General features: G+C 48.6%; 1 protein-coding gene across 1 annotated transcript in view; it reads left to right on the top strand.

Annotated features, from left to right (window-relative positions):
- Positions 1-526: 526 nt before the first annotated feature.
- LOC142296680 (actin-like protein 6A) overlaps positions 527-20,835 on the top strand; it is a 102,535-nt gene continuing 82,226 nt past the window's right edge. The window contains exon 1 of the mRNA XM_075340598.1: positions 527-659. Within this exon, the coding sequence (XP_075196713.1) occupies positions 635-659 (25 nt within the window). The 5' untranslated portion in view covers positions 527-634. The remainder of the gene's footprint in view (positions 660-20,835) is intronic.

The following is a 20,835-nucleotide window of genomic DNA, read 5'->3' as shown; positions in this document are numbered from 1 at the left end:
CGGTGCTCAGGTATATTGGGGTGCTGCGGAGGCAATGCTCATCTCTTCGCTCCTTCCTTGTTGTCTGCCTGTGGGATTTGCATTTATTTTACATATGTTAGTTACTATGTTTGCTACACATTTTATTCACGTTCCTAGACTAATGATTACTGGTACGGTGCATTAAAGCTTAGGACAAGGCCCTCTCTGCAGCCTCCCAGCTATACAGCACATAGCACTGCTTTGTATCGTCTGCCATTTCCTTTCATTGCTTTTCATTTCATAGCGGAAGTCTGGGTACGGCCATCTTGGTACACCCCCTATGTAGCGGTTTAAAAGAACTATTCCCGACCCATCTCTTGAAAAATGAATGTTAGTGAGCACCAACATGGAAGACACTTCCCTTATTCACGGAGACGCCTAGCACATGCGCAGTTTTCGGCACTCTCGGTGAACTGCTTTCTGCTCTCGCCGACCACCGAGAAATTGGTAGGCGTGGCTACGTGCGTTCTGGCACCCGATTGGTCAATACCGGCGGTGACGTGTTTAACGTGCGGCGAGAGTGTTCCATTGTTGGCGCGTAGCGTGTTACTCCCGGCTCCAGCCTCATCAGTCGTGGTAAATCGGTACCGTGTGAAATAGTGCAAAGCTGGAGATGAGCGGAGGAGTATACGGCGGGGGTAAGTGAGGGCGGCGGACATGCTGCGCTAGTAAGGGAAGCCATATTACTGGAGACAGTGGATGCCGGCACATGACACGTTTTGTGTACAGTACCGCAGGGTGTGACCGGTGCGGCGGCCGGATCATTGTAGGGTACTGTGCAGTGTACACCATGATAAGGGGGATGTACTGCAGTGTATACATAACCAGTGATGTCAGAGGCTGTGTATACACATATATATCCCCATGTATACACTCCACCCTCCTGGGCACTGACCTGACAGTACTTCTGCTGTTCAGCTGTTGCCACAGCTTTCTCCAGATCTTAATTCTTTAACTGGTTGCCATGGACACCTCCTATTACTGAATCTGCATATCCCTACTACAAAGAGGTTCTGCAGGTGCCTGGTAGACATGGCCCTGTGATATGTTGGCGCTCTCCTCGCTGGCTGTCTTTGCCTGTGTGTGAACAGCAGGATTCTCTCCAGTCTGTTTCCTCAAGACGGTCTTGAGTCAGTGATGTGAGATCTCCTGGCTTATATCTATGGACTATGCAGATTGATGGCTCCTGAGAGGTAAGCTGTGAACATGTCCTCTGGATATGATCAGGCAGATGGATTGAGAAGACGTCTTGGTGCAGAACAGACGTTCAGAGAACTTAAGAAACGTTTCCACAGCACTTAGGAAAAGCCATTGGCCTGAATGTCACTATCTTAAAGTGTTGGCACATGAGGATGTGATGGGGTCTGACCTGTCTGTATAGTGCTGCACCCTCTACATTTTTTTTTCAGCACAAGCAGTGTTTATCCCCCAGCCTTCTTCATGATTGTCGTTGCTCATTTTTATAGATCCATTAATCCCATGGTGTTGTACATTTGCATTGTTCCTTACATATTTACATTAAATAAGCTGACAGACTGGTGCAGAAGTGGAGAGGACCCTGCTCCCAGAGGCTTACAATCTACAGACGCCTTGTGTTCCCTCCAAGTGAGTGCTGCAATGCCCACCTATTGTAGTGTGGTGGCATATCCTTGCAATCGCTCGTCATATGATAAGATGAGAATACCGCTGTAAAGGCCCCTTTACACACTGAAACTTTCTAGCGATCCCACCAGCGATCCAAACCTGGCCGGGATCGCTACAAAGTCTCTGGTGAGCTGTCAAACAGGCAGACCTGGCCAACGACGCAACAGCGATCCGGACCTGCAGAACGACCTAGCTAGTCATTGGGGACGTTGTAAAGCAGCTTTTTCAAAGGGAAGTCGCTAACGAAGTCGCTGTAAAGTCCCCTTTACACACTAAAACTTTGCTGCACAGCAGGAAACAAAGGACCAAAGAATGGTCCTGAACGATTTGTAGCGATCACAACTTCACAGCAGGGGCCAGGTCGCTGATGTGTTTCACATACTGCAATGTCGCTGGAGAGGTCGCTATTACGTCACAAAACCGGTGACGTTACAGCGATGTCGTTTGCGATGTTGCAGTGTGTAAAGCCACCTTAAGGCTATGTGTGCACTAGAAAAAAGATTTTTATCAAATTTTCTTAAGAAATTTCTTGAGTGAAGGATTAGCGCACCTGCGTTAAAAAACGCACCAATAATGCACCGAAAAACACCTGCGGTTTTACCGCGTTTTGGTGCGTTATTGGTGCGTTTTTGTTTGTTTTTTTTTTGTTTTTTTGGGGGTTTTTTTGCAGGTTGGGCCCTGCTTTTTTTAATGCTTTAACAGCAATAAATATAGATAATCTATAGAAAGATGGATAGATAGATAATAGATGAGAAAGACCTATATAATGTCCTACCCCCCCTGCATATTTGCATATTCTAAGCTGGCACCCTTTAGTGACTTTCATGTGGCACTAAAGGGTGCTTAGTATTTAGCCAAAAAATAAATAATTAAAAAAAATCGACGTGGGCTCCCCCCTATCTTTTGTAGCCAACTAGAGTAAAGCAGACGGCTGCAGCCTGCAGACCACAGCTGGCATCTTCACCTTGGCTGGTAATCCAAAACAGAAGGCACCCCACGCTGTTATTTTAAATTTAAATAAATAATTTATAACAAAAAACGTGGGGTCCCACCCAAATTGGATCACCAGCTAAGGTAAAGCGGACAGCTGTGGTCTGGTATTCTCAGACTAGGGAGGTACACTGTTATTGGACACTCCCCAGCCTAAAAATAGAAGGCCACAGCCGCCCCAAAAGTGGCGCATCCATTAGATGTGCCTCTCCTGGCACTTCAGCCCAACTCATCCCATTGCCCTGGTGCGGTGGCAAACGGGGTAATATATCGGGTTGATGCCAGATGTCACCTGGCATCAAGCTCTGGGGTTAGTTATGTCATGTGTCTATCAGATACTCGACATCACGAACCCAGTCAGTAATAAAAAAAAAAAGACAACAAAAAAAGTTTTATTTGAAAAAACACTCCCCAAAACATTTCCTTTTTCACCAATTTATTGAAAAGAACAATCAATTCCGGGTCTGGTGTAATCCAGTAAGGGGGTCCCACGATGATCCGTACCATAGTCACTGTCCCAGTCAATGAAGAACAGAATGTTCCCCATTGGCTGGGAGAGCAGTGCAGTGACCTGAGCTAACATCAATAGGTTAGCCCAGGTCACTGCAGGGGATGATGAGCGCTGCTGTCAGAAGGTTGGATGAGATCATTACGTGCTGTGACGATCTCCTGTACTCCATTGTCCTCCGCGTTCTTAGCAATGTCGGGGGAGCCCGTGACGTCACCGCTAGTGACAATCTCGGGCCGCCCGCGAGACGTGACGTGAGAATGCAGCGGGCATAGAAGGTAGTGACAGCGCTGACGTCAGGAGTGCAGGAGATCGTCACAGCAGGTAATGATCTCATCTAACCTCCTGACTAGAGATGAGCGAACCGGTCCCGGTTCGGCTCGAGGCGGTTCGCCGAACGGGGGGTCTGGCTCGAGTTCGGCTCGTCGAACGTTCGACGAACCGAACTCGAGCCCATAGGAAACAATGGCAGGCAATCACAAACACAGTAAAACACCTAGAAAACACCCTGAAAGGTGTCCAAAAGGTGACAAACAACTCACAACATAACACAAACACATGGGAAAGTGACAAGGACATATACTCATGTGAAAACAAAACAGCTGGACAAGGAAAAAGAGGGAGACACACAGATATATGAGTATATGCAAAGAAACATCGATTCCATTATTGTGCAACTTGAGCCCTGCTCATTTTAGGCTTCCAATCTGGATAAATTGCCTGAGCTCGCCACGTACGCCTTGAGGATCTTGTCGTGTCCTGCAGCCAGCGTTCTCTCGGAACCTGTCTTCAGTGCTGCTGGGGGTCTGCTGGCAGATAAGCACACGTGTCTGTCCACTGACAATGTGGACCTGGCTCTCAGAGGACTTTTCTTCCCCTGGGTCAGCCAGGGGAGGCGAAAGGCACGCGTATTTTTGAGAGTGCTTCATGCAAAGCATCTTTTTCTTTGTCAAAAGGGGGGCTCAACCGATGCCAGTCAAGTGGGGTGTGTGTGGCCCAGTTAGTGGCAACGAGGGAGACTGTGGTTGGAGTCCCCTCGCTGTGTCTCTAAAAGAACCAAGATGAACAAGTCATGGCTCTCAGAGGACTTTTCTTCCCCTGGGTCAGCCAGGGGACGGGAAAGGCACGCGTATTTTTGAGAGTGCTTCATGCAAAGCATCTTTTTCTTTTTCAAAAGGGGGCTCAACCGATGCCAGTCAAGTGGGGTGTGTGTGGCCCAGTTAGTGGCAACGAGGGAGACTGTGGTTGGAGTCCCCTCGCTGTGTCTCTAAAAGAACCAAGATGAACAAGTCATGGCTCTCAGAGGACTTTTCTTCCCCTGGGTCAGCCAGGGGACGGGAAAGGCACGCGTATTTTTGAGAGTGCTTCATGCAAAGCATCTTTTTCTTTGTCAAAAGGGGGGGTCAACCGATGCCAGTCAAGTGGGGTGTGTGTGGCCCAGTTAGTGGCAACGAGGGAGACTGTGGTTGGAGTCCCCTCGCTGTGTCTCTAAAAGAACCAAGATGAACAAGTCATGGCTCTCAGAGGACTTTTCTTCCCCTGGGTCAGCCAGGGGACGGGAAAGGCACGCGTATTTTTGAGAGTGCTTCATGCAAAGCATCTTTTTCTTTGTCAAAAGGGGGGGTCAACCGATGCCAGTCAAGTGGGGTGTGTGTGGCCCAGTTAGTGGCAACGAGGGAGACTGTGGTTGGAGTCCCCTCGCTGTGTCTCTAAAAGAACCAAGATGAACAAGTCATGGCTCTCAGAGGACTTTTCTTCCCCTGGGTCAGCCAGGGGACGGGAAAGGCACGCGTATTTTTGAGAGTGCTTCATGCAAAGCATCTTTTTCTTTTTCAAAAGGGGGCTCAACCGATGCCAGTCAAGTGGGGTGTGTGTGGCCCAGTTAGTGGCAACGAGGGAGACTGTGGTTGGAGTCCCCTCGCTGTGTCTCTAAAAGAACCAAGATGAACAAGTCATGGCTCTCAGAGGACTTTTCTTCCCCTGGGTCAGCCAGGGGACGGGAAAGGCACGCGTATTTTTGAGAGTGCTTCATGCAAAGCATCTTTTTCTTTGTCAAAAGGGGGGGTCAACCGATGCCAGTCAAGTGGGGTGTGTGTGGCCCAGTTAGTGGCAACGAGGGAGACTGTGGTTGGAGTCCCCTCGCTGTGTCTCTAAAAGAACCAAGATGAACAAGTCATGGCTCTCAGAGGACTTTTCTTCCCCTGGGTCAGCCAGGGGACGGGAAAGGCACGCGTATTTTTGAGAGTGCTTCATGCAAAGCATCTTTTTCTTTGTCAAAAGGGGGGGTCAACCGATGCCAGTCAAGTGGGGTGTGTGTGGCCCAGTTAGTGGCAACGAGGGAGACTGTGGTTGGAGTCCCCTCGCTGTGTCTCTAAAAGAACCAAGATGAACAAGTCATGGCTCTCAGAGGACTTTTCTTCCCCTGGGTCAGCCAGGGGACGGGAAAGGCACGCGTATTTTTGAGAGTGCTTCATGCAAAGCATCTTTTTCTTTTTCAAAAGGGGGCTCAACCGATGCCAGTCAAGTGGGGTGTGTGTGGCCCAGTTAGTGGCAACGAGGGAGACTGTGGTTGGAGTCCCCTCGCTGTGTCTCTAAAAGAACCAAGATGAACAAGTCATGGCTCTCAGAGGACTTTTCTTCCCCTGGGTCAGCCAGGGGACGGGAAAGGCACGCGTATTTTTGAGAGTGCTTCATGCAAAGCATCTTTTTCTTTGTCAAAAGGGGGGGTCAACCGATGCCAGTCAAGTGGGGTGTGTGTGGCCCAGTTAGTGGCAACGAGGGAGACTGTGGTTGGAGTCCCCTCGCTGTGTCTCTAAAAGAACCAAGATGAACAAGTCATGGCTCTCAGAGGACTTTTCTTCCCCTGGGTCAGCCAGGGGACGGGAAAGGCACGCGTATTTTTGAGAGTGCTTCATGCAAAGCATCTTTTTCTTTGTCAAAAGGGGGGGTCAACCGATGCCAGTCAAGTGGGGTGTGTGTGGCCCAGTTAGTGGCAACGAGGGAGACTGTGGTTGGAGTCCCCTCGCTGTGTCTCTAAAAGAACCAAGATGAACAAGTCATGGCTCTCAGAGGACTTTTCTTCCCCTGGGTCAGCCAGGGGACGGGAAAGGCACGCGTATTTTTGAGAGTGCTTCATGCAAAGCATCTTTTTCTTTTTCAAAAGGGGGCTCAACCGATGCCAGTCAAGTGGGGTGTGTGTGGCCCAGTTAGTGGCAACGAGGGAGACTGTGGTTGGAGTCCCCTCGCTGTGTCTCTAAAAGAACCAAGATGAACAAGTCATGGCTCTCAGAGGACTTTTCTTCCCCTGGGTCAGCCAGGGGACGGGAAAGGCACGCGTATTTTTGAGAGTGCTTCATGCAAAGCATCTTTTTCTTTTTCAAAAGGGGGCTCAACCGATGCCAGTCAAGTGGGGTGTGTGTGGCCCAGTTAGTGGCAACGAGGGAGACTGTGGTTGGAGTCCCCTCGCTGTGTCTCTAAAAGAACCAAGATGAACAAGTCATGGCTCTCAGAGGACTTTTCTTCCCCTGGGTCAGCCAGGGGACGGGAAAGGCACGCGTATTTTTGAGAGTGCTTCATGCAAAGCATCTTTTTCTTTTTCAAAAGGGGGCTCAACCGATGCCAGTCAAGTGGGGTGTGTGTGGCCCAGTTAGTGGCAACGAGGGAGACTGTGGTTGGAGTCCCCTCGCTGTGTTTTACATGCTTTTAGAAGGGCATGAAATGGCTTGGAGGTTGACTTTCATCATATGCAAACTGTTGGCTACCAAAATGCTGCCTTTCCAACAACTGTGGTTATAGGCAATGAGGAACATACTGATGAAGATGAGACGCAGATACCCGATTGGGATGACAACTTAAATATTCGGTCAGGGCAAGAAGAAACTCGGTCTGAGGGGTAGGGGAGTGCAAACACAACAATTGATGATTAAGTTCTAGATCACACCTACTGTCAACCCACAGTCAGACACTCGAGGAGGTCAACAGAGGCGGTGGAGGAGGATGCAACCGACGTCGAAGTAACCTGGCGCCTTCCTGGACACAGTCGGAGCACTGGTAGCACGTCTACAACTGCATCCTCAGCCACCACTCTGCCTCTGAGCATTATTCGGGGTGGATCAACAGGTCGCATGGCCTCTAAGCCTTGCCTAGCCAGGTCCTTTTTTGACATAGAAAAAGATCGCCCAAATTATGTGATCTGTAAAATTTGTCATGGTTCTCTTAGTAGAGGTCAAAACCTCAGCAGTTTGACAACTTCTTCCATGAATCGTCACATGAATAAATATCATATGGCCCGATGGGAAGCTCACCGTGCTGCAATGCGGCCTAGCGGAGCGAACCATCCACCGCCTGCCCCTTCCAGTGCATCCGCGCGCTCGTCATCTTCTAGGACTGTGGGGACAGCTGTCACACCTGTTTTTCCACCCACAACTTCCACCACTGTAACCGCAACAGGCAGTTTGCTTGGTAGGTCGTCAGTTGGTTTGGAAGGGGAAACAAGTGAGTGTGTACAGCTCTCTCAGACATCGATAGCACCAACTTTGGATGAAGGCAACATCATGTCTCCGCCTGCACTTTCCTCACAAAGCTGCATTTTTCCAGGGACACCCGACTCAACACCGTCTACACACAGCAGCCAGATCTCTGTCCCTCAGATGTGGTCAAATAAAAGGCCACTTCCTGCGACCCATGACAAAGCGAAGAGGTTGACTCTATCCCTCTGTAAGCTGTTGACTACAGAAATGCTGCCTTTCCGCCTAGTGGACACACAGGATTTTAGAGACCTTATGTCTGTCGCTGTGCCCCAGTACCAGATGCCTAGTCGCCACTACTTCTCTAAGAAAGGTGTGCCCGCGCTACACCAGCATGTCGCACACAACATCACCGCTTCCTTGAGAAACTCTGTGTGTGAACGGGTGCATTTCACCACCGATACTTGGACCAGTAAGCATGGACAGGGACGTTACATGTCGCTGACTGGCCACTGGGTAACTATGGTGATAGATGGTGAAGGGTCTGCTGCACAAGTCTTGCCGTCCCCACGACTTGTGTGTCAATCCTCTGTCTGTCCAAGTTCCGCCACTGCTTCTGCATCCTCCACCTCATCTGGGTCCTCCACCTCCGCCCCAAGCCTGCCTGGTCAGGCCACCAGCGTTCTCACTGCGCAGAAGGAATCACGCACCCCTCATTACTATGCTGGTAGCAGAGCGCAACGGCATCAGGCGGTCTTTAGCTTGACATGTCTTTGAAATAGGAGTCACACAGCGACTGAGTTGTGGGCAGCTCTGGAGACTGATTTTGATAAATGGTTGTCTCCACTCAACCTGCAGCCTGGTAAGGCCGTGTGCGACAATGCTGCAAACCTGGGTGCGGCCCTTCGCCTGGGCAAGGTGACACACGTGCCTTGTATGGCTCACGTGTTTAACCTTGTTGTCCAGCAATTTTTAACACACTATCCCGGCCTAGATGGCCTTCTGACCAGGGCACGGAAACTGTCTGCAGTGCTCACTTCCGCCGTTCAACCGCCGCACCTGAGCGACTTCCATCGCTCCAGAAGTCTTTCGGCCTGCCGGTTCATCGCCTGAAATGCGATGTGGCGACACGCTGGAATTCAACTCTCCACATGTTACAGCGACTGTGGCAGCACCGGCGAGCCCTGGTGCAATACGTCATGATGTATAGCCTGGGCCAACGAGATGCAGAAGTGGGGCAGATCACCCTGATGGAGTGATCTCAGATCAAGGACCTATGCACCCTTCTGCACAGTTTCGACATGGCGACGAATATGTTTAGCGCTGACAATGCCATTATCAGCATGACGATTACAGTCATTTACATGCTGGAGCACACGCTAAACACTATTCGTAGTCAGGGGGTGGGACAACAGGAAGGGGAGGAACTACAGGAGGATTCATATGCGCAAGACACAACAACATCACCAAGGTCCAGACGTTCATCATCACCAACGCGGCAGGCATGGGACCATGGGGGACAGGGATCAACAAGGGCGCATGGTAGCAGGTGAGATGTTGAGGAAGGTGCAGGAGGACATGAAGATATGGAGGACGAACTGTCCATGGACATGGAAGACTCAGCAGATGAGGGGGACCTTGGTCAAATTTCAGTTGAAAGAGGTTGGGGGGAGATGACAGAGGAAGAAAGAACGGTTAGCACCTCTATGCCACAAACACAGCGTGGACTTGGTGCGCATGGCTGCGCAAGACACATGAGTGCCTTCTTGTTGCACTACCTCCAACATGACCCTCGTATTGTCAAAATTAGAAGTGATGATGACTACTGGCTTGCCACACTATTAGATCCCCGGGACAAGTCCAAATTTTGTGACATAATTCCACCCATAGAAAGGGACGCACGTATGCAGGAGTATCAGCAGAAGCTGTTACTCGATCTTAGCTCGGCTTTTCCACCAAACAACCGTGCAGGTGAAGGGAGTGATTCTCCCAGTTGTAACTTGACAAACATGGGACGGCCTCGTCATCTTCAACAGTCTACCCGTACCAGTAGGACCGTATCTGGTGCTGGTAACAGCAATTTTATGGAATCTTTTCATAATTTTTTTAGACCCTCCTTTGCAAGGCCACCAGAGACAACAAGTCTGACACATAGTCAACGGATGGAGAGGATGATACAGGAGTATCTCCAAATGAACATCGATGCAATGACTTTGCAAATGGAGCCTTGCTCCTTTTGTGCTTCAAATCTAGAAAAATGTCAAGAGCTCTCCAGTTACGCCTCGAAGATTTTGTCGTGTCCAGCTGCCAGCGTTGTCTCTGAACGTGTCTTCAGTGCTGCTGGGTGTGTGCTGACAGATAAGCGCACGCGTCTGTCCAGTGACAATGTGGACAGACTGACGTTCATCAAAATGAACAAGTCATGGATCCAGAAGGAATTTACTACCCCTGTGTCATCCTGGGGAGAGTAAATGCTTGTGGATTTGGAATGTGCTTGATGCAAATCAAAACATCCTGTTTGCAACTAGGGCACAAGTGCTGCCACTGATAAGGTGTCTGTGTGGGGCCCAATTTTTGGAAAAAAAGGGAGACTCCGCTTGGAGTAACCCTTGCTTGCTGTGTTTTTTAAAAATGATACAAGATGAACAGATCTGAAGGCAAGATGAAGCCAACATCATGTCTCCGCCTGCACTTTTCTCACAAACCTGCATTTTTCCAGGGACACCCTACTCAACACCGTCTACAGACAGCAGCCAGATCTCTGTCCCTCAGATGTGGTCAAATAAAAGGCCACTTACTGCGACCCATGACAAAGCTAAGTGGTTGACTCTATCCCTCTGTAAGCTGTTGGCTACCGAAATGCTGCCTTTACGCGTAGTGGACACACAGGATTTTACAGACCTTATGTCTGTCGCTGTGCCCCAGTACCAGATGCCCAATCACCACTGCTTCTCCAAGAAAAGCATGCCCGCGCTACACCGGCATGTCGCACACAACATCACCACTTCCTTGAGAAAATCTGTGTGCGACAGGGTGCATTTCAACACAGATACTTGGACCAGTAAGCATAGACAGGGTCATTACATGTCACTGACTGGGCACTGGCAAACTATGGTGAGAGATGGAGAAGGGTCTGCTGTACAAGTCTTGCCGTCCCCACGAGTTTTTTCAATCCTTGTTCTGTATGTAGAAGTTAATACACTGCTTCTGCCTCTTCAACCTCGTGTGGGTCCTCTACCTTTGCGCAAACCCTGTGTGGTCAGGCCACCCTTCCTTGCAACTGCGCACAAGGACTACCACACACCTCCTTACTATGCTGGCAGCAGAGCTCAATGCCATCAGGCGGTCAAAGTTTTACTTTGAAATGTATGGGAAATGTGAGTCACACCGCTATTACAGAGAATAGTAGTCAGGCAGGGTCAAAACATTAATTGAGGAACAGGAACAGAATGGGACGGCCAGGACTTAATCAGAAAACAAGCAGAGGTGAAATGCGTATCGGCCAACAAGGTACATAAACAGCAAGCAGGAAAAGTAGTCAGGTAACAAGCACACAAAATCATAAAACTGAACTGGGGGTAAAATTAACCAGAGGTTCATAGCTATGTCTGGCAGTGGTCTGCAGACAGGATGGGCATAAAAAAGGGTGTGGTGTCTTCCCATTGGTTGTAGCTGAATGATGGTATTTCATCTGTGAGATACCCACCAGCTACATTCAGCCAGAGATTCTGCATCTGTCAAGGTAATGCAGCCCAGTGGGTGAGCATAACCTGCGTCCACCTGCGCCGCTGGCATCGACTACTCTCCCATCATCAGCACTATTCATGAAAGGAACACGTTGTCACCTGGCGACCGGAGTACAAATTGACGGAGCGGACTCCGTTGGTGACTTAACAGCCGTGTGCGGCAATGATGCAAACCTGGCTGCGGGCCATCCTCAGGGCAATGTGACACACGTGCCTTTTATGGCTCACGTGTTGATCCGAATTCTCCAGCAATTTTTAAAACACCATCACGGCCTACATGGCCTTGTGCAGCGGGCACGCTCGCTATGTGCTCACTTCCATCGTGCGCACACAGCAGCTCAACAACTTTCATCACTCCGGAAGTCTTAGGGTCTGGCAGTTAAACGCCGGAAATGCGATGTTCCGACACGCAGGAATTGGAATCTGCACATGTTGCAGCGTGTGTGGCAGCACCGCAGAGCCCTGCTGAAATACGGTAAGACATATAGCCTGGGATAAGTTGATCCAGAGGTGGTGCAGATCACGCTGCTGGAGTGGTGTCAGATCAAGGACCTATGCACCCTGCTACACAGTTTTGAAATGTCGACGAAGATGTTTAGCACTGGCAATGTCATTCTCAGCGTGACAATTCTGGTCATCTACATGATGGAGCACACTGTAATTATTATTCGGAGTCAGGTGTTGGGACAAGAGGAAGGGGAGGAAGTACAGGAGGAGTCATATGCGGAAGGGATAACAAGATCTACGAGGTCCAGATGGTCAGCGGCACCTATGCGGCAGTCATGGTGAGGGAGAGGGATTAACAAGGGCGCATAGTATCAGCAAAAAGTGTTGATGAAAGTGCAGGAGCCCATGAAGAAATGGAGGACGAACTGGCGATGGGCATGGAAGACTCAGCAGATGAGTGAGAGCTTGCTCACATTTCGGTTGTGCGAGGTTGTGGGTAGAGGGCAGAGGAAGGATGCACGATTCTCACCTCTCTGCCACCAACACACCAAGGACTTGGTCCTCCTGGATGCACAAGACACATGAGCGCCTTCTTGCTGCACTACCTACATGACCCTCGGATTGTATGAATTTGAAGTAATCCTGAATACTGGGTTGCCACACTGTTAGATCCCCGGTACAAGACAAAATTTGGCGAACTAATTCCTGCCATAGAAATAGACGCACGTATACAGGAGTATCTGCAGAATGTGGTACGCAATCTTAGATCTACTTTTCCACTAAACACCAGTGCTGCACAGAGTGAATCTCAACACTTTGTCATGGATAGGAGGAAATGGTCTTTTACTTGTCCACATCGGAGGGACCGAGGGATGGCTGCTGTGCTGAGATGGCGTTGAGTACGGTGTCCCTGCACAGTTGCACTTTTGGTCATATCCCAAAATGAGTTGAAAAAGGACAGATGCTGTTGGAAAGGGGAACAGGTGTGTTGGAAAGGGGAAAAAAATTTTGGTCCGTGGATTTGGTGGTTAAACAACTGTAACATTTGCTGAAGAAACAACATCTGTTACAGTGGGACTGGCAGATTTGGATAAAGTGGTATATAATCTGTGACCGCTATATAACAAAAATTAATAAGAAAAGAAAGAGAAAGGTATATATCACCTTCAGCAGTCAGTGTCCACCGTGCTCCCAGTTGGAAAAGGAGAGGTTGGCAACTTGAAGGTTTGGTGGAGGATACAGAGCTGTGTGGCTATGAAACTAATAGTAGCCTGAACCGAGTTAGACGCCATTCGGATCTGGAGACTGTGAGCCCTGTTAGCGTCACAGGGTCCACATGCCCACCCAGCCCAGGAACTCCCTGTTAACAACACAGGGGCCATTGAGTACGCTGACCGTGTGCGTAGGGGCCACACCTGTGGACAGCAGGCGCATCAGCAGCAGCAGGCCTGTTAATGCCACTGGGCTGCACAAGCAGGACTGTTAGGACAGGAGCTGGTCTTAACCGTTCTGCGTTACCAACTGTGGTGGTGGCCTGCATCCACCACCCTATCCCTGCCTACCTCTGGCCTAAAGCCGCAATGGGTTCAACACATGGAGGTGTGCTCTTTCGGAGCATAATAGAAGACTGCGCACCTCCTTGTTGGCTCCAGCCCCTTTTATAACCTGGGTCCGCCCCAAACCAGGGTGAACCACAATGCACCTCCTGGAGACAAAAGCAGAGTGACACGTCATGAGTGGCATAACTAGCGTCCTATTTGGAAACGCAACTTCAATGATGACCTCATGGCTGCCATGACCCAAACACCTCACCAGTCATCGTCTGACCATCAATAATGCGGTGACAAGTCATAGGTGTGGGCCTCTGCAAGCCATTTGGGAGGACACCTGATGCCCTGTGGTCTATATGGGACCCCCACATCAGGGCCAGGGCCAAAGAGTTCATTACCGGACCTAGTCTCTGATGCAGGAAGTGCCTGAGCATGCTCAGTAGCATGAAATACAGTCTCTGAAAAAAGACTATCAGCTTTAGCATGGTGTCTAGGCACAAAACAGGACTTAGACCCGGCACAGAATGCAAGCACCTGTGCAAAGAGGCTTTTCACACTTAGTGTGGGAGCATGCGCTGTATCCCGAAATGAAGACTTAGCGTCAGGAATGGCACAGTCAGGCTGAGCATACTCACTAGGCGAAACACTGTAATTATGCTGCAGCTGGGGTACATCGGCACACGCATGCGCACTAGCTGCCTCTCCACACTTAGACGTGGAGGGGAAATTTGTCTTGGAGATGCTGTCTATGAACAGAAGGAAAAGCTAAAGGAAGCCTGACTTTCTATCCCTCCGAATTATGAAATGCAGCAATGAATTCCATGAGTTTGCTATAACATTAGCGTAGCTAAATGTGCATGAGGGTGTGATGTAGAGGTGCTAGAAATAGCTTGTCACCAGTGGGGCACTAATGGAATACAACAGCCAGTTCTATGATGCCACAAAATGGCAGTATTTTGTGCTATCATTATAGCTTATTAAAAACAGAGCACGAGGTTGTCATGCAGAGGTGCTGCACATAGATTTGCAGTAGTGTGAATAGACAAAAGTACAATAGCCACGTTTAGGATACAACTAGGTACACTGAGTGTTTGCTACTATAAATGGCTGAGTTTAAAAAAGTTTGAGTGTGCAATGCAGGCAGACGTGCTGCAAATAACGTTCCAATACTGTGAATTGACAAAAGTACAATAGCCACGTTTAGGATACAACTAGGTACACTGAGTGTTTGCTACTATAAATGGCTGAGTTTAAAAAAGTTTGAGTGTGCAATGCAGGCAGACGTGCTGCAAATATCGTTCCAATACTGTGAATAGACAAAAGTACAATAGCCACGTTTAGGATACAACTAGGTACACTGAGTGTTTGCTAGTATAATGGCTTAGTAACAATGAGTTGTAGTGTGCAATGCAGGCAGACGTGCTCTGCAAATGTCTTTGCACTAGTGGGACTATAGCAAAGTCCAATAGCCACGTTTAGGATGCCACTAGGTACACTGAGTGTTTGCTAGTAAAATTGCTTAGTTTAAAAAAGTTGGAGTGTGCAATGCAGGCAGATGTGCTCTGCTAATATCTTTGCACTAGTGGGACTATAGCAAAGTCCAATAGCCACGTATAGGATGCCACTAGGTACACTGAGTGTTTGCTAGTATAATGGCTTAGTTAAAATGAGTTTGAGTGTGCAATGCAGGCAGACGCGCTATGCAAATGTCTTTGCACTAGTGGGACTATAGCAAAGTCCAATAGCCACGTATAGGATGCCACTAGGTACACTGAGTGTTTGCTAGTATAATGGCTTAGTTAAAATGAGTTTGAGTGTGCAATGCAGGCAGACGCGCTATGCAAATGTCTTTGCACTAGTGGGACTATAGCAAAGTCCAATAGCCACGTATAGGATGCCACTAGGTACACTGAGTGTTTGCTAGTATAATGGCTTGGTTAGAATGAGTTGTAGTGTGCAATGCAGGCAGATGTGCTCTGCTAATGTCTTTGCACTAGTGGGACTATAGCAAAGTCCAATAGCCACGTATAGGATGCCACTAGGTACACTGAGTGTTTGCTAGTATAATGGCTTGGTTTTAATGAGTTGGAGTGTGCAATGCAGGCAGACGCGCTCTGCAAATGTCTTTGCACTAGTGGGACTATAGCAAAGTCCAATAGCCACGTATAGGATGCCACTAGGTACACTGAGTGTTTGCTAGTATAATGGCTTGGTTAGAATGAGTTGTAGTGTGCAATGCAGGCAGACGCGCTCTGCAAATGTCTTTGCACTAGTGGGACTATAGCAAAGTCCAATAGCCACGTATAGGATGCCACTAGGTACACTGAGTGTTTGCTAGTATAATGGCTTGGTTAGAATGAGTTGTAGTGTGCAATGCAGGCAGACGCGCTCTGCAAATGTCTTTGCACTAGTGGGACTATAGCAAAGTCCAATAGCCACGTATAGGATGCCACTAGGTACACTGAGTGTTTGCTAGTATAATGGCTTAGTTATCAGTTGGAGTGTGCAGAGGACAAGAGGGTACAGTGGCAGGATTGTGGTGCTCTGGGTAGAGGAATGGAAACCTGCCTTTCTATTCCCTCCTAATGGTGAAATGCAGGTAGGAAATCCCTGACCTGGGCTACACAGACGCTGTTGCTGTTTGCAGGACCTGTCACCTATGGCTCTCTGACCCTGCCGGTTGGAGCCCTTAAAAGGACTGCTATAAAGTGCTCTCCCTAAGCTGTCTAACGCTGTGTATGCAGCGCATACAGCTGTATCGGCTATAGGACTCAGGAAGACGGAGCTGCGACAGTGATGTCTGACACCAAAGACGCAGAAGGCAGATAATGGCGTCCGTGAAGAAAATGTCCGGTTTTATAATGCAGGGACATGTGACATGCAGATCCTATCACACATGCCGTTGCTTCTCTGGCTCAAAGTCCACTTAGCTGTGTGTGTGTCTGGGATTGGCTGACATGCTGGCCCGCCCCACAAGACGCGCGCGCTTAGGGAAGGAAGACAAGAAAAAAAAAAAAAAAAAATGGCGATCGCCATTATAGAAACAGCAGTGATCTGAAGGCGCTGTTCACGCACACTATACACTGAAATGTGATAATAGTTTGATTCACAGAGTGACTTACACTATTACAGCAGAAACCAAGCTATGATTTAGCTGTTTTTTGGCTGCTAGAACCGTTCTCGAACGTTTCTAGAACTACCGAGCTTTTGCAAAAAGCTCGAGTTCTAGTTCGATCTAGAACATGCCCCAAAATCACTCGAGCCGCGAACTGGAGAACCACGAACCACGAACCGCGCTCAACTCTACTCCTGACAGCAGTGTCTGTCATCCCCGCGGCTGCCCGCACTGCAGTGTGAGAAGCTGCTGATACTGCAGTGCGAACAGACACTGACACACTGCAGTGTGGATAGCCGCGGGGCTGGCAGGGAGTGGGACACAGACTGCACGGGCACCCGAAGGAGGTCACATGGAAGTGCTTCCGTGCGGCTTCCAGGCCCATTGACTTGTATTGAGTCACGGTCCGTTATTACGGAACAAAATAGGACCTATTCCATAATAACGGAACGGACATGCGGCATCCGATGTGTGGTTTTTTTTTGTAGGATCGGATGCACATGGAAGTGCTACCGTATACCATCCGATGCTACACAAGACATTGAAAAGATGGTCCTGTCCGTGGGTCTTCAAAAAAACGAACTGACCAGGACAATCGGAACGGTCATTTAATGAGCCCATAATGACATCACTTCGCTGCAAATGCAGGGCAGTGATGAACATTATGTACCGAAAAACGTGAAATAACGCAGGAAAACGCAATGAAACGCACAGAACTTGCTACGTGTGTTATTCCTGCGCTATTTCATGATTACATTACAGTCAATGGAGTGAATAACACAGTTAGCCTCAGAAAAGAAGTGACATGCTCAGTCTTTTTCTCAAGAAAATCTACTGAAAGAATTTTCTTGAGAAAAAAAACGCAGTGTGCGCACAGCTAATTTTTTTTTTTCCCGATAGGTTTTGCTGGGGAATGTCTGCAGAAAGGTACAACCTGCATTTTCTCAAGAAGTTTCTGCAGCAAAAACGCACAAAAAACGCGGGTAAAAAACAAAATCACGCACGTTTTTCACGGACGTGTCAGAAGTGCGTTTTGCCCTCCGTGAGCCGTGTGTATGGTACACGTGTGTTCTCTGTGTGTTATCCGTGATAACACATGGAGAACAGGAACTTTCTACTCACCTGTCCCTGGCGTCGCTGTCCGTGGTGCTGATCTTCGGTCTCCGGTCCTGCCGACTCCCCGCTACTGCTGCTTCCGGCCGCAGTGAAGTGAATATTCAATGAGCATAATGAGCGGCGGTCGGAAGCAAGTGACAGCAGCGTCAAAGACAGGAGGGCTGGAGAAGGTGAGTAAAGTTTTGTTTTTTTTCTTTTTCTCAAACACGTGTGTTTTTTCCGGAGCGTGTCACACGGAACACCTCCGTGTGGTCCGTTTGCGTTCCGTGTGACACCCGTGATGCTGGAGAAAAACGGACATGTTGATGTGTGGAACACACGGACACACGGTCCATGGCAGAATACGCACGTGAGTGCAGACCCATTGATTTTAACGTGTGCCCGTGTCTCTGGTACGTGAGGAAAAGGACCAAACACGTACCGGAGAAAGAGGCCTACCATGCAGATACTTGACATCATGCAGTCATGCTTGTAGCTCACTTGAGGGTCTTATCTGAACACGAACGTTAATGTCTATTCTTCCATAGAGGGGTGAACACTCATTGTCCAAACCTCTCCATTTGCTTGTACTGTGGCAGAGCCGTTGGTACAGCGCAGTGCTACATTTGTATTTTTGTTGTCTCAATTATTCCATAGTGGTTCTGTCTATTGCTGCACAGGCTTCAGTTGGGCCATGCGGACTTGTGTGGCCAATAGTTTTCAGACTGTCACCAATTTTTGTATTCACAAAGTTTGCTTCTTTAGTTTTTAGAGTGATGATTTGCATCTAAAGAGAACCTGTCAATACGGTTTTGTAAAGACAAGACATGGCTGTAATGATACTGTAATATTGATTACATTGATACCTTTAGTGACGAAATCTGCTTTGTTGTCCATGTGTGATCAGCATTTGAAGTATTCTGCTAGTTAGATTTCGATGTACAGGGGCCAGACTGTAAACTGGGTCTTCTCCTCCTTGTCTGTGATACCCCGGCCTCTCCAGCTGCCACCCTTCTGTGAATTACAGGTTACTGCTGAGATTTCAAACAGATGAGGTCATTCACAGATCGGATATAGCAGAGCTGCCGGGGAATCACAGACAGGGAGGAGAAGACTCAGTGTACAGTCCGACCCTGTGTATCTGTGGCACCCCCAGGGTTCAGTTGCCACAAATATACCTGTACCTGGGCAGGGAAGGATCTCCACATCAGGTAATCCCACATACAACATTTCCACTCCAAGCCTGGAGGGGGAGCTCTACAAGTCGAGTTCAGGTGAGGTCCCCTTTAAAGCCAGGTTTGGAGGCGGAGTCAGAGAGACAGTTGACAGTTGGAGAAAAGGAGACTGTGCGAGCAGAGAGTGAGGGAAGTCATCAAAATGGAGAGGGCAGTGCTTAGCCCGCACAAGTAACTGTGTGACCGCCTGAGGGATCCTGTTCGTGACGCCAAAAGCTGACCCACCCCAGGGCCGTGGGGTACTCTGTTCCGGGTGTTGGTTAATGGGATTATGTCACGGGGGCCTGTGCCCAGTTCCGTGGCCCTGGTGGTCGCTGAAAGTCAATAAATAATAAAAATAAAATAAAATAAAAAAATAATAAAGAAATAATAAATAAATAAACAAAAGTATCTCGTGACGCCACCTACGGTTCCAGTATGGTTACTGGGGCTGCAGGTCAGACCTCTGGGGTGATGGTTAGGCAGCCAGTTGTTTACGCTTCCCGTAGGTGAAGCAGGATCCCCAGGGCAGTATTAGTAGTACACAGATATGGCAGTTTTTTTCTTCACAGCCTTTTCAACTGTCACTTTAGTGCAGCAGCCTATGGCTTCTCAGATGAAAGAAATAAAGTGCGTCACACCAATTCATTAACTCTGACCAGATTTTACTTGCAGGTGTTATTGAAAAGGGGTTCAGTTTCTGATGTGACAGTTTTTGGGTAATCTGGGAACAGTTCAGGATCTCTGCACCAGGTCAGTTGTGTGGCCTCCCTGCTGCGCTGTGTTTCTCCTTGGTACTAGGCTGCCTGTAGCTATACCTTCTCCCTCTCTCACTGTCTTCACCTGTATGGCAGGCGGCGGGAGCTTCTCTAAGGGGCACTGCTGTACTCACTGCGGTCCCTAAGCTCTGTGTAGCGTCTTTGCCTTCAGGTGCTGCTGTGGCCAGGATATCTGCAGTCTCCCTGGCCTCCATTCTTTATTGCTGGTCAGATTAGATCCCTCACAATCTCGGATGCCGGTGTCCGATAATCAGCGCTGTTCCTTGGGGATGAACCGGTCTGGCTCCACCTCCCCGGTCACTCCTCTTTTGCCTCACCCTTGATCCCTCAGGCGGTCACACAGTTACTTGTGCGGGCTAAGCACTGCCCTCTCCATTTTGATGACTTCCCTCACTCTCTGCTCGCACAGTCTCCTTTTCTCCAACTGTCAACTGTCTCTCTGACTCCGCCTCCAAACCTGGCTTTAAAGGGGACCTCACCTGAACTCGACTTGTAGAGCTCCCCCTCCAGGCTTGGAGTGGAAATGTTGTATGTGGGATTACCTAATGTGGAGATCCTTCCCTGCCCAGGTACAGGTATATTTGTAGCAACTGAACCCTGGGGTGCCACATATCCAAATCTGATTAGAAGAAATCTTCAAGTGATGATTAAAGGAGAACAACAAAGCAGATTTCTTCAGCAAAGGTAGAAAAATAATAAAATTTGATAGTTTTCAGTGGTTGATACCTTTTTAATGGCTGGCCTGGCTAACACGGTACAAACATGTTTTTCCTTCACCAATGTTATCAATTTTATCAATAATACATTGCTATTACAGCCATGTCTTTACTTTACATTACAAAATCGTGGTGACTTTAAAGGGGGATTATGAAGTAATTAATTCCTTCAATTAGTTAGCAGGAAAATAAGCAAGATTACAATTAACTTGCTTTTATTATCTGCTGTTGTTCTCCTGCACTGAGAGCTTTTATCTTACATGGTATACAGCCCGCTGACTTCTAGGCAGTCCTTAGATCATGGGTCCCCAATTCCAGTCCTCAAGGGCCGCCAACAGTGCATGTTTTCAGGATTTCCTTAGTATTGCACATGTGCTTATTTAATCACCCGCACAGGTGATGATTCCAACACCCATGCAATGCTAAGGAAATCCTGAAAACATGCACTGTTGGCGGCCCTCGAGGACTGGAGTTGGGGGGAACCCTGCCTTAGATGATCACCTTCCTCTAAACTCCAACAAGCCTCTGTTATAAATATATTTAT

This window comes from Anomaloglossus baeobatrachus, chromosome 3 (genome assembly GCF_048569485.1).
Source record: "Anomaloglossus baeobatrachus isolate aAnoBae1 chromosome 3, aAnoBae1.hap1, whole genome shotgun sequence".
NCBI classification, from domain to species: Eukaryota; Metazoa; Chordata; class Amphibia; order Anura; family Aromobatidae; genus Anomaloglossus; species Anomaloglossus baeobatrachus.
This window is presented reverse-complemented; position numbering and strand designations above follow the sequence as displayed.